Source organism: Sander vitreus, chromosome 12, assembly GCF_031162955.1.
Source record: "Sander vitreus isolate 19-12246 chromosome 12, sanVit1, whole genome shotgun sequence".
NCBI classification, from domain to species: domain Eukaryota; kingdom Metazoa; phylum Chordata; class Actinopteri; order Perciformes; family Percidae; genus Sander; species Sander vitreus.
In genome coordinates, this window is record NC_135866.1 from 12915344 (window position 1) to 12930357 (window position 15014).

Genomic DNA, 15014 nt, shown 5'->3' on the forward strand with positions numbered 1-15014 from the left:
GACAACACTTATGCCATATTACGATATCCAAAATCTAAGACGATATCTAGTCTCATATCACGATATCGATATAATAGAGATATATTGCCCAGCTCTAGCGCAAGGCTTCCCCCTCCCCCCAATAACTTTATTTGAAGTTTTTATTCTGCACAAGCCTTTTTGACTGAAATCTGAAATTAACCAAACAATACATACATGCTCCTAACCGTGAATAGCAGACCAACGGTTCAGATTTTTGATTTGGACCGTTCCACCCCTAGTAAATGCAGTATAAAGCCTTGTTTGTGTCTTTTGACCTCAGCTTTCCTAGACAACACATTCTTGGTAGGACAGAGGGGAAACATTTATTTGTGTGTGTGTGTGTGTGTGTGTGTGTGTGTGTGTGTGTGTGTGTGTGTGTGTATGTGTGTGTGTGTGTGTGTGTGTGTGTGTGTGTGTGTGTGTGTGTGTGTGTGTGTGTGCGCACGCACTGGCTGTGGGGGAGTTTCTTCAAACAAACACTAAATACAGAAGTAATAATGCCATGTCAACCTGAGTGTTTATGTTCTTGGCAAGTCATCCACAGCACACTTATTTTAGGACTGTTCTCAGCTGAGGAATTTCTTTTTCAACTCGTAAGCAGTTAATCTATTACATGATTTAACGGCAAAATCTGTCAAAATGTTTCTTAAACATCATTTACCTAAAAGGTTCCCAGGGACGAAGAAAGAATGAATCTTTGACTAACATGTCTAAGTTGATTGAAACCCTAATGACTGATGTTCATACTGAAAGTTTGTGATTGACAGCTCTATCAACCACTTGCAGGGATTTTAAATTACTTACTCCATCAGAGCATGATGAGTATAAACAGGTAAATGGAATTAATGTCCTTATCCATTACTAACATCCGTAACCACAGCAACATTTGTACAGACCAATAAATGGTGCCACCACAAGCTTTTTGAAGTGGGTGGTTTTTTTTTTTTCAGCTTGGCTTGATTGCTCAAACAACCAAAGGTGTGATTTTATCCATCAGCATGTGAAAAACTGACAGTGACTTCATGTGAATTTCCTCCTGACAAATTTAGTTTGTTTAAGGAAAGCGCTCAATGTAAAGTGCAGCATTTGGTCGCAGACAAAGTGGCCCACATTAGGGGCAACAGCAATGGAAACGCAGCATCTGGACTGAAAATTTCCTCTCTATGACACATTTCTATGAGTAACAGGCATCTTGCATGGGAAAAAAGGCAACTCACACCTCAAAGAGGAAGGAGGCGAAGGTAAAAAAAAAAAGAAAAAGAAGGAAAAAAAGGCCAGCTATGACTATAATGACTTCTAGTCGTCCAATGCGTTTTCAGTACGGAATATGGTACGGTGGTCGTCCTCTTTTGTAACTGAACTGTGTGCGAACGTCACTTTAGAGTGACAACTATATTTGGCTGCAGTGTGATCATACTCAGTGCATGTTTTCCCCCAATCAGCTGGCACCCACTTGTCCACAGCCCCAGCTCCAGGTATAAGCTTTTGCGATAAGGAGCTTTTCAGGTCCAAAATAGCCCTTCCACTTATACGTACCCTTGTTACCCAAAGGCAAAGATACATTTTTTTCCATACTGTACATTTTGATAAGTAGTCCACCTCAGTATGCAAATATGCCCCCCCCCCCCAACACACAAGTAGTGTAGCCTCAACATTGCACTCTCAAGCACACAAAATCCTCATGATTCTTAAAATTTCTTTTAAAATTCCTCTGGCTCTCATTGCAAATAAACAAACTGAAATATTCAACAAGCTCCTCTAAATGAATACTAGAGGGTGGCTGAAGCAGCATGAGTAGTTCCTGCACTCACAAATGAGGTTATAGCTAAGTCCACTTGAAATATCTGAGCTAGCCTCTATGTATGAACGGAACAAATGTACAATATTAAAAATGTCCTCTAAGTTGGACCTCACCGGGGACATCCTCTAATAACAAAAGCACATTATGGTACACGTTCTCTGTTTTTATCTAGGCTATTGCTTATTTCCACTGGGATGTGATTGTGGTCCTATGTACAAACAATGCATCAGGCATAGATAAGCTCCTCCAGAGTCAATAAAAATGTTTTTTGTTGAACCCCATAAGGGACCGGGTATGGTTATAAACACAAGTAGTGGAGCTGGAAAAATAACATCATAGCATGTTGATCCAATATAAATGCATGCCTCCCTTGCCTCCCACCAGGTTTTACAGACTGAAGCTCTGAGGGAGGATGGGGCTGAAATAACATGCGCTCAATCTTCTCTGTCCTTGGCTCCGTTTCTCTGCAGTCCACACAACATTCTTTACATGCTTCATTTTATTCAAATGGTTTTCTGCCTTTTCAGCGTTCCTCCTCTGTTTTACAGCTACAAATGTACAGGTAAATCACAAGCAAATACCCACAAAGACAAAAAGATTTGTGATTGAAATAAAACTGCGATGTCTGTCTAGTAAAATTGCCTTTGCAACAAGACTTTGACTGGTGATTCTAAATCCACAAAATCCTTCATCTGATAATAATGACCGTAGTTGAAGATGTGCTGCTGTAATGTGTTTTGTGCTCCAAGTGTTAATCCTTCAGGCATTTCACGCACTGCACTCTGGTCTCTCCCAGACACATTCAGGGGAGCATTATGATTCAGTGTAGCTCCTGCTGTATGTGCTCTCAGTGTCTACTTTGGCAGAAGACAATTGGTCAAACAGCTTTAAAAAAGTAATGATTTAAATGAAAGAGAAAACTGGAGAATAAAGTTGCCCCCTCGGTTTGATTCAAAGCCCAGCTCCTTAATAAGCCCAATTCATTTTCTTCCTGGGCCTGGCTCCCTCTATCACTAGTGACAGGCGTGAAAGGTCAATAACCTTGGCTCATAGCCCTCATATGGTTAGTAATGCCATAAATTAATGGTTGAGGCCGTTATTTCAAACTCTTCAAGTCAGCCGAAGGAAGCTTATCTTCTACAAAGGTCACAGTGCTTAGAACACTTAGTGTGAGAGTGAAGGGCTGACACAGGACCTATATAAGATTGAGTGTATTGCACTTGGGTGGAATCCGATGGAAGATATGTGTGATGCTGGTAAACATTTGTAAATCTGTGTTACTGTTGCCAAGTGTACAGTGTGCATAGTGTTAGGATATAAAACACCAAAAACATTAGACAGGGCTTTGGCATTTCTGTTTACAGAAACAGTTTAGAGAAACAAATGTTAAGGTGCACAATTTTTAATATTAACACTGTATCATAACTCTTTGGAATGGGGAAGGGTTATACTTCATTTGCTTTCTTTATTATGGTTAAAAAGCACAGTAAAAGTTACCAGAAAATAGCAATGCCTGTAACAATGCAATGCAATGCAATACAATACAACAGCCCTCCAAACAGTACTACCTTGAAAGTTTTTGTTGAGACTACTTGTTTTTCTCCTCCAAACACCAAGAGATTAGATCCGCCAGGCAGCAGAGATTTTCTGATTTCTTTTTATGGCCTTGATCATTATTGAAGAAATTTGTGGGCGTTAGCTTGCAGTGCTGCAACTATGTTTGTTTGCAATGTGCTTTTGACAGGTCATCATCATCTCACATCTTACTTATGAAAGTTTTCATGCAAAACAACGTAACTTTAATTTGATTTACTTTAAGCATGTTTACTTTAGAACTGGATTGGATACATTTATTTCCTCTTCCTCCCCATCACCAGCAGGTTCTTTTTTTGTGACTTATTTTGATCTCAATTTGCAATTTAGGGAGAAATTAGCAGTGTCTGGCTTAATGCAACTGATCTTCTGCTAATCCAAACTCAACAAAATCATTGTCATGTACGAATGAGATTTCAGAGATATGAATGCAAATATTGATTTTAACACAATTAATCATGCAGCTCTAACGGACAGCTTCTCCCAGCTCCCAACCTCAAACAAGCCGATATTACCTGCCCAGGATAAAATGGCAGAGAGCCAAAGAAAACAAGAAACTAGTAAAGAGATTTAAATTGTTGTGAGGTTTGTGAGTCTTGCTGTTCTGTCTTCAGTGCAATCTTTAGTGTAACTTGATTAATGAACACAGCAACTTGTAGCAACTGATAATACAACCATTGTATTCTTTCACAATTGTGTTCATTGTGCTCACAACTTGAGGCAGAAATTAATTTCAACAAGAGACATTTTCATCAAAATCACACCAAATGCCTTTGTCTTAGCCAGCTCATTTGTGCAGACTAGGTCAGACTCAACATGTTTTGAGAAATTAGCAGACCTTCATCTTGTAGCAGCAGTTATATCCTTCAGTAAGAATCTACCCCCCTCTAGCCCCTGTCCTGCTGAGCAGGCAGTGCTACAGGAAATAAAGTGGCGACATGCTGCACGCTCTTTAATGCCTCAGTAAATATCGACAGAGGCAGAGATAATATAAACTCAGACAACGCAAGCCGCAAAGCGATATGTTGCTCACTGCCATAGTGTGCCCTCAAATGGAGACTAGAAATTGCTGCAGGTCAATCATAATATCCGTGTGGTGATGGCAGACGCTGGTGTCAGCAAGGCCCGGTAACAGTAGATCACTTGGGACAAGTAATATGGTGGGCTACATATGCTTATCTGATGAGCCAACAGTTGGGAGGGGGAAATGAAAGGCAATGTTCCCAATCACCCATCCAATCAACATTAAATGAAAAGATTAATTTATCTTAAGTAAAAGTAATGATTTTCTTCATTTTGTAAGACAAGCAAAAAATAGAAATAACTATCACCCCACAGGTCCCTGGAATGATATGATCAATAGTGAATGGGACTTAGCCTTATTTATATATGTTGGTGTAAAGAAAACTTGTTGTAAGAAACCATATTTTTTCAAAAAGCACAAGCTCCACAAAACCTAAGAAAGCCATCTATGAAAAATATTACCAAAACCACTAAAATCACACTCATGACTGAAGCAATGAAGCAACCAAGGTCACTCCAAGAAACAAACTCAGTTGTAGAATAAGGGACTAAATGCTGCAGTACTGTCCTTGCATTCCTCAATTAAGTCCCATCAATCATTGCACAGAGCCGAGGGAGCTCTTCCATCTTAAAGCTCACGTGTGGCAGGGGGGAAGGGAGGGAAGGGAGTGGCGGAAGTGAAAGAAGGCTGGATAAAAGGAGGATGCATGGAGAGTGTCACGAGATATGACCTAGCAACTCATCAGAGGCTAGTGTCCAGAAAGGCGCTGGTGCGTTGAAATTGAAGCCTCTGCCGGAACACAATAGTTGGCATGGCCCGCGGGAGTTAGACATCTCTTCCCAGGCAGGATATTGGCTTTTGTGAACATGGTTACAATATCTGGGTCAATTAACGTGTCCCTGCTTCAAATTTCTCTTTTGTTGGCGGAGGAATAATAGTGTGCCAATTCATGTAGCCTCTTGAACACAGCATGAGGTTTACAAATGTGAGCTATGTGTGTCACTCGCATACAGAAAGAGGCTAAACACAAGGCTAGTTCTGTTTCTATTTTCTACATTTGCTCGAATTCTCATTAATATATTCATTTGAGCATTAGCTTCCCCGTTTGACCCTGCACACAAAGACGTTGTGTCTGCCTGTTGTCTGTCGTTCAATGCTGTTGAATTTACATCTGGGCAGCAAGTGAATGCATTCTTGTCTAAAAGCAACAAAGCTGAAGCTAAACGTATTGCCTTAAGAACAAAAGATTTAACGAGAGAGAGCGAGAGAGAGAGAAAGTAGTGGGGACTGGGAGTGGCTTCTCTTCACTGATCCGCCGATGTAAAATGTGAAGCCAAGGCTCTCTATACTCTCATCTAGCTAAACATAATGAGAAAAACAAGCACAGCAGAGAGAGAGAGAAACTGTGGGCAAAATCGAACGGGGGTATTGCACAATAAACAGCTGGGGCAACACGGCAAACAGAGCTTTCTTTGTAGAGACGGGATCTAGGAAAGAGATATGGAGCTGTTTGCTCAACCAGCCAAAAGAGGCTGTCCCACAGAAGAAAAATGGCACTGAAATCCACAAATCAGTCCCAAGTAAAGTAAACAATTCACTCCATAGTGCTGATGAATTGTCTTCTAGGTGCAAGCTGGCATTTTTGTTTCCACACTTGTTCTAGCATTCCACTTATGTTATGAAAAATAACACTAGCCAAGTTATAAGGAGGCACATATGCAGAAAGTCAGGTCAATATGGCTATTTATACACAGCCTCATTACATAGTGGGGTCATCTTATGCACTTCCTGGGTGTTCTTCACATTAACTAAAACTAACTAAGAACCAGTGTGCTAGCTACAAAATACCACAATCACGAAGAATGATTCCAGCTCCCTCTCATGTCACAACAAACTGCAAACAGAAAATATTATTTTAGAAGAATAAATCAATCTTTTCTCTTTTGACAGTCTTTTAGATGGAAGCACACACATCAATTTTAAAACCTTAGCAATACAGCATCACGGATGAGAGGCCAAGGTGTGATCTAGAACCAAATAACCTATAAAACCCCTTTAACCTTCACATGACTGTGTGAAGAAGCAATACAGTGAAAGGTCTACTTTACTGATCTGTATCCGGTCTCTGTGGATCATAACCGACAATGACAGTTTGATTTGCAAACCTTGTGAAAAATAAATTACAATCTACATTTAAGTAGTCACAGTCAGATTATACAGCATGGTTTGGCAGCTGATTTTCAGTCAAATCTTGCATTGATAGAGGCAGTCTGGGTAAATCAGCCTAGTTACAACAGCTAGTTATAGACACCTCTGTTACCAGGAGCTGCACATACACTTCCACAACACCACCAAGAGCCATCTGGGTTGAACAAGCTAATTATATGCCAAGGACAACCCCCCACACATCCAAACAGGCACGAAAGAGGGACACCTTAACCACTGCCCAATGTCAGAGCCACACACTGTTAGGTGCCAATAGTAGAGGGCAGGGCCTGAAGCTGATAAGAGTGATATGAACAGAGGTGATGAGAAGCCATCAGGATAATGTCAGCCCTCTACAAAATACTTTATCTACATTTAGGCCTTAGTCAAGTACCTGTCTGCCTCCAAATATGGAGGGATTCCTTTCGGACTAACATTTGGTTTAGTTAAGAACTCAGAGCCTTTAAAAGGTCAGACATAAATAAAATATGCCTTATTCTGTCATGCCACCCAGTAGGCTCAGAAAGCACACCCATAAATTGCCACAGATGTGTGCACTTGTTTTAATATGCAAACATTATTATTTCATTTTTACGATATGGCCTTTGGACTGCAACAGAGCAGCGATCCTCTGACAAACGGCTGTGGTGGCCCTAACACTAGCACTATACTGGAGGCAAACCATATCAAAGGTTACTTCCCAAAACCATGCACTGCCAAGGTTCAATCTGCCATCACAATATGTGGTGGTTATCTAAGCCATGGCGCTCTCAGGGGGATAAAAGTACACAGTAACAGGAGATGAAAATGAATGTATGCAGGCTGATAACAATAAAGAATAAAACAAATTCAACTCCAACCCACCAGTGATGCTTTAGATGGGAATTGGAGCACAGCATTCATTACAACATATTGATCACTGCAAACAAAGACCCTGGATTCATTGATCTACTTCCAGAAAAAGAGAGCGGGGGGCGGCGTGGATTACTCTTACGAACAAACTTGCACCAAAACTGCTGCCTTAGCTGATCCAAATTTAAAAAAAGAGCTGGACTTTGAACCCCATCAAAAAGAGAAAGATGGTCATGAGGTTGTTCTGGATTTCCCCCACAATGGCAATGAGAATATGTGAAACATGCAGCAGCTGCTATAGTATAAAAAACAAAGAGCTTCACAGTGTCTCATGTTGCTCTTCATTTTTCTCATCTGCTGTATGCTGGCTCATAGATCTCATCTTGAACAGGGATTTGAATATTAAGAAAATCATGTTTGACTATTGAATTATTCAGCATTAGCACAGACATCAATGCAGACCCGTATACACCTCAAACACAAAGATCTCAATGGCTGACACTGGGCTTCAGCAGATACTCTATTCCAGGCTATTCCTCAAAGTTATCAACCTATACTGAATAATTCAATAAACAACAGAGCTATATAAAAATTTAAATTCTGCAATGTTCTAGAGACAGTCCTTTATAGTCTTTGGTCCTTACCACAAAGGCCATAATAGTGATTTTCTGTCCAACAGTACAGTACGAAAAATACTATCAAACTTGCTATGCAGACTGCCTGAAAACCTGTTTTTTTTATTTGCGTTTGTCCATGTGATGAACAATCGACTTCGTAGGTCAGAACAACATGAGGTAGTGATGCCTCCCTGGTAAAGAGTCAGGACTTCTTTAGCTGGTCTTTCACTCATCTATACCTCACCAGGAAACCCCCAACAGCCTCATCCCAAACCTGAGAGCAGGAAAAAGGGTTGAGTATGTTGCTGAGTACTTGGCCCAGTTTACAGGAGAGGGTCGAGCAGGGTCACGTCTCTCCAAACACTGGGGCCCCTTAAACACATCTGAGTGGCCCCAGCTGTACCCAGAGCCATCACAATCTTAACAGGGCGCAGAGAACCAGAACAACATAAAAATGGGTTCAATCAGGATTTCATGAACGATGTTTGTCTTGTCAAAAGGGTGACATTTAGTTAGTTTAAAAGGTTTGCCTTAAACAAACACAGCAAAGAGAGGTAATTATGCCTAATGATAGATTAACTGAAAATTCTGATATATATATATATATATATATATATATATATATATATATATATATATATATATAGCCCGAGAGAGCTTTCCAGTTCATGTTCTCATTGCTGACGTTGACATTAATTGTTAATTATTAAACTGGTCAACTGTAAATCCCTCCCCCCAACTCATCTGTGGAGCCGGCCCCCTGGACCCTCTTGATACCCTCACATTTAAAGCACTTGAACCAAGGCTAAAGCAGGCTACAGACATACTTCTCTTTCATCACCAGAGCTCGCATAATTGTCAAGAAAAAGAAGCAAGACACAGGGCTGTGGGGTGGAGGAAAGAAAAATGAAAGCAGAATACATGGTTGGGGGTAGGGATGGCAGAACAGCAGCATAAGAGAGTGTATTAAGCTCAATTAGGCTTTTGGGCTTTTCATTAACCCAGTTTTTAGGGAGGGAAACCTCTGCTGAATAATGCGCCGACTGACTCACTTTGCAACCCCGCTTTAAAGGCCTCATCTGAAAAAAAACTATGCAATGTGTGTCAGCTCTCCAAAGCCACCAGAATTCCATTAGACACCCAGAGGCAAACCACCCGCAGGCGCAGCCTACCTGAAATGAAACGCAATTTAGTAAAACAAGTTACTTTATCAAGCAACTAAACAAGATAAGTGGAAACACTGCACAAATGTTAAAAGACTTCAGCCGCTTTCATCTGTATGATGGTCTGATAATGAGTAACTATGTTTGGTTGTTTCTTTCCACTCAGTATCAGGCCAGAGCAAATATTCCAACCTTAAAAGCAAGGTCATATGGGCCCCAAAGGGTAGACAGTGTGTAACCCCCTAATCCTGACGTGGTTTTCCATCTGCAAACAATGAGCGTAACCTCCCTTTAATGGATCATTGGAGAGGAGTTCTCTTAGAAGAATAATTGTCCTTCCTGGCTTTTCTCTGTGCTGCTCTGCCAAGCAACTTTGAAGATATGCATTTTTAACAAATCTATCTAAAATCAATGAGGCATCACTTGGCCAACTAACAGTGTACGTCTAGTTTACGCCCCCAGGAAAGTGATTAAATCTTACAATCAAGTAGCTATGTTAACTGGCTGGCCACAATTGCCATCATTAAATCCACAGGATGTATTCAATTTAGCACATACAATGTCAGCTGTTGACATGATAACTGCCCCCCATTTCCAGTTTTTACAGACCGCAGGATGTGTATTCTCTTGACCAATAAGAAAAGGAGTGACTGCCATTAGATGGGACAAGATATTTAACAGCTCACCCCCGTTGTGTCTCATGCATATACTCGGGTCAAAAGCAATACAATACAAGCAAGGGACTCATATTACTGACACCTCACACAATGTACAGATAATATTACACAGATATGCAAGCAGGTCCTATTTTAAATAAGCTAAACTACCAACCAATAACAAGAGGAGAAGTGTAGGCTATGCATACTAGAATTAGTTGACTGAGTTATTTATAACATGACAAAGGGTATGTGTTCTGTTGAAACGTGTTCAGACATTGAGTTATGGTTAATAAAATGACTCCAACAAGATTTAATTTTCTATTATTTTCTATTCATTATCTAAAGCCTTCCCGGGGCACAATTGACAAAGCTAATGAAATTCAAGGAAATGTTAAGCATTAGCCCGCTACATGCGGCTACAGAAGCATCAATATAAATAAAAAAAACTCAGCTCCTGGTCAAAAACAATATCCCAAACCAGCATGGTGAAAGCAAAGTTGAAAAACTTTGGGCATACCCTCCACAATGTGAGGGCTTTGTCTTTCAAAACATGCCACAGGAGCTATTCATTAGAGAATGCAGTTTCATTAACATCATCCCACGCTGCTGAGCTCTGCTGCATTACAATGACACAGGAGTGCCCCTCTCTGTCAAGGAAAATCCACAGAGCAACAACTCGCTGGGGGAGGGGAAGGTAGAGAAAAGAGAAGAGGGGGTAGTGTGTGTGTGTGTGTGTGTGTGTGTGTGTGTGTGTGTGTGTGTGGGGGGGGGGGCAAACAAAAGGGAACCTGATTACCCCCGGTCACGGCTCATCCACAAGGCAAAAGAGGGAAATCCATCACCTGCAGGATCAAATGGAAACTTGTGCACAAGGTAAAGCCCAGTGAAAGCTGTACCCACCCATTGAAACACTCTCTTCCCTCTCTCCTTTCTTCTCTCGTCATTGCTACCTCCCCCTCCACCTATCTGACTCACAACAACGGCAGCGTGCAAGTTTTAGGCACACACTGTGAAATCCAACACAACTGAGAATGTTTTCTGGTCCATATGACCTCAAGGCTCTAACCTCTCTAATAGCACACTGGTGATATATTCCAGTTTTTATTACCGTCTATAGGCCTGCGTACTCATTCATGGTAGCTGCATCCTCATTTTGCTAATATTAAAGAGGCAGTATTGGTCATGCTTGCTGTAATGTAATGGGCTACTGAAAAAATAAATAAAAAATCATTATTTTTCACTTTCTTGTATGCACCAGGTTAAATATACATTATATATGCCTACTACATCTGAGTTTCCCACAAAAAAGACCATTGCTGTAACAAACATTTTGAAAGATACTGTTATTACTGCCCATGAGTAGGCTTAGCAGTATAACACTGCAAATGAATACATTACAATATGATTCTAGCAGGAACTTTTAGGCATACAAGATTTTTAAGAAACATATGGTTTAAATCTGTATTGAAGTGATGTTGAACTAGATGCAAGCCAAATGCAAGATAATGGCATATGGTAATGGAAATAATGAAATGCACCAGCACAAGGCATGGAATGTTTAATAGCTAGGTTATTTGCTTGATTAAAGTTGCTTAAGTATTCAAATCTGTGTGTAATTGACTTTTTAAGTCATTGCAACAAGTCACCAGTGCAATCAACAACGTTTTCCTACTTTTAATGACAAAGCCAGCCGTTAATATTTGTCTCCACAAAATGCAAAATACAAAAACACAAACTATTTAGCCACAATGTATGATCTAGCATTTAAGTAACAACCTGTTACCAATGTTAGTGTCTAAAGTGTAAAAAAACATGAAAGCAAAATTGACAGGAGCTACGTGTATAGCTAAGCTAAATCAGCTGGTTTACAAGGCAAACTGCACCACTTGCATTACAACACAACTACACCGAAGCTAATTGTTTAAATATGTCAGGCTTGTTCTGATCCTCCCTGAAATGTAACACATGAAGGAAAGCACGCACATACAGTACACACACTCAAACAAACAGACATAACAAGCATCCGGCAAAGCAGGCACTAGAAATATTTCACCACTCACCGTTGAAAAGGGGATGTCCTTTCTCTGTGATATCTGGCACCACAACCTTGTATACATCTTCAGAGAAGCCTGGCCTGCATGGTGGTGGGGTGCCCCTGCCCTCTGCTGCAATCTGTAATGTTGGGGGGAGGGCAACAATAAGTCATAAATCAACCTTAAAAATGCACTCTGTTGCCTCCAAAACCTCTTGGTCACGTTCTGAAGTCCCCAGAGTTGTACAAAAGCATCTGTTGTTTTTATAGCAGGGACCGCAATTAGGATAATGAGGCCAAAAGGGTTAAGCATTAGCCAGAAAGCATGGCTAGGCAAGAACAAGCTCCATTTGTATCCCTGGAGGGGCCTAGGCACAGGGTAGGGTTATATGACCAACTCTCTCACTCTGCCCCCACGATCAACACACTACTCTAGACAAACACTCTACTTTGAAGTACAGGAACAAAGCAATAAATGAAAAGTAAAAATGCTAACGACCCACTGTTGTGGGAATAAACATGTATGTGTTTATGTCTGATGGACAATACATAACTGATGGTGTCTAAAGAAACTGCAAGGCGATGACTGTTATCAATAAAGTGCTTTTTTTCTTGGCCTAATTTGAAAAGAAAACTCTGCTTAGGGTGTCAACACAAATATTAAGGGAATAATGGTAATGTTACAAAGCAACAACAAAAAATATCACTGGGGCTGAAACCATGTTTCCGTAAAGCATGGATTTTGCACAAATAAATAAATCACTAACAGTAAGAAGCTACAAGCAGAGGATAACTAATGTCCAAGCATGTCCAAATATACTCCATCACACAACCTCACCATTGATTCAGCTCCTAGGAAGGGCCCTGTTTCTTTGCATGCATTCTCAAAAGAATGTAAAACGAGAGGAGTCCTGCTGAAAAAGAGCATTGTGGGTATCCGTGCCACTTGCCATTTTTAATCAGAGGAATTTAAATGGAAAATGATTGTCGAGGTGGGAGGGGGGGGGGGGAGCAGAGCTGGAATTCTAGCACGTTACAACAACGGTACCAGGATGTACATTTCTGAGTGTAAGTGTTAATACAAACGACAACCCTTTACAACTATTTCAACTGCCCAAACTGCATTATTTAATGTGTGGCTGCTATATTTTTTCTTGATAAAGGGACATGGTTTTAACAAAGTAACCAGATAGTAAAGAAAAGAAAATAATTTCCCCCAAAACACTCCATTACACTGTAAGGTTCCTTCCTTAGGGTTCAACAACAATCACTATACCATCACTGGTTACATGTAGTTAGGCTATACATAACCACACTGTTTTACAGTAGGCTACTTGCTCATAACGGCTTTTACCAGAGAGGCAATTATCTCGCCGGGGGACAGGGACACGCTGCAGCCATCTACATAAATATTCAATCTAAACTAAATATAACCAAGTGAGAACTAGGTTAATGTGGGCCTATATCGCCCAACTTCCAGACAATAAAATATTCAGCTAACGTTATATGAACTCATAAATCAGTCTACGTCATTGCATATTTGAACTACTTTATTTGAAATACATGTATGTGCGTAACAGTGGAACACAGCATCTCGTCAGAATACTTGTAATACAAATAAAAAAATAACCGTTAGCTATTACAGCACTATTACCTACTTTATCTTGAATTTCTTGGCATATTCATGGCACTGTTTCAAAACTGCACTCTATGTAAGGTGCCTGTTGAAAAGCTAGCAGCTCGACGGGGCTTTGTCGCTCGTAATCGCCACCTAACAAAAAGCACCTAAACTGTCCGGTGAAACTCCGCTCGAAACCGCTCTGAAATTACATTACCTGCAGTCCTGCCAACACCGCCAGCAGAAACAGACCGCTGCCCTCGTGTAGTGGGTGCATTGTTACGCCCGCGACTGCTTAATGTCCCCCTTCGGAATCCGTGTAGAAAAAGAACAAAAAAAAAGAAATTAGGCAAAATATCAAGAATATCCGTCTGGCACAAGTGTTGCTGCGGTGAAAAAGGATCCCTCTACGACAAAGGCAGGAGCAGCAGGAGCGGCGGCGGCAGCATGTAGCAGCCTCCTCCACTATCTATCCAGTCAGTAGTGAGGGAGAACAGTGCCTGGTACTGAGGCTGCTGCTCCCTCCCACCCAGTCCAACACAAACACAAAAAAAGAGCCCCAGCCACTAGTCTATAAACCGCCCATCTCACTGTCTCTCCCTACTGGTCACACAGCCAATTTCACTGCTGGGACGGAGCGGGGTCCCCTATGTTAACTATCATCCCAAATGACAGAGTAGGCCTATTACAATAGTCACACTTAATAGTTATGTTCATTCACAGTGTGTGGTAGTCAGTGTCGAGTTTATGGTGGTCCTATCTTACATTATAGTATATTTATTTATTTTTGTTTATATTTTTCTGTTGTAATCTATTATCTTGCATCTGAAAAGTACGCTATTTGCTAACATTTAAGTATTTAGGTAATATGTATATATGGTATGTATAGGCTGTTTTATATGTATTATGTCTAGAATTGTCCACCTGAAAAAAAGATAATAGATATGCAAACTGCTGATAAGGCTTCGGTATCTTGATTTAAACCACATAATATCAATACCAACCCATTATAGTATGACCAAGCTGTACTTCAAATACAAATTAAATTAACTTGAAAGACAATGTCACACCATTTCAGATTACAACACCTTGCGGTAGTTCAACATGTTAAGATCAGTTTGAGGTCACCATTTATTTGCTTATTGTCTGGTTTCACTTACTCATGCACATGCTATTTAAATGAGACTGAGAAACTAGAAATGCAAAACAGAGACAAATCAAAACAGACATTGTTGTATGTGATTATTTTACAACTTATATGCATCGTCAGTGTTTCGTTTTGAATTTAAGTTCGAAGTTATCAAAATGGTAGTGTGTTTTTTTTCTGATCATGATACAATGGGTTGTATGTATAGCCTATCTATGTTGTTTTCCATTTCAGTTCTATGGTTATTAGCCTCAGACTCCTCTGAGATAAATGCTTTTTGAA

At 40.4% G+C, this 15014-nt stretch overlaps 1 protein-coding gene across 1 annotated transcript in view; it reads right to left on the reverse strand.

The window, feature by feature from the left end:
• The window catches only part of cdh2 (cadherin 2, type 1, N-cadherin (neuronal)), a 59951-nt gene extending 45833 nt beyond the window's left edge, over nt 1–14118 (reverse strand). The window contains exons 1-2 of the mRNA XM_078263902.1: nt 13803–14118; nt 11996–12107 (exon numbers count right to left, since the gene is read on the reverse strand). Coding sequence (XP_078120028.1) covers nt 11996–12107; nt 13803–13862 — 172 coding nt within the window. The 5' untranslated portion in view covers nt 13863–14118. The remainder of the gene's footprint in view (nt 1–11995; nt 12108–13802) is intronic.
• Between the last annotated feature and the right edge of the window lie 896 nt (nt 14119–15014).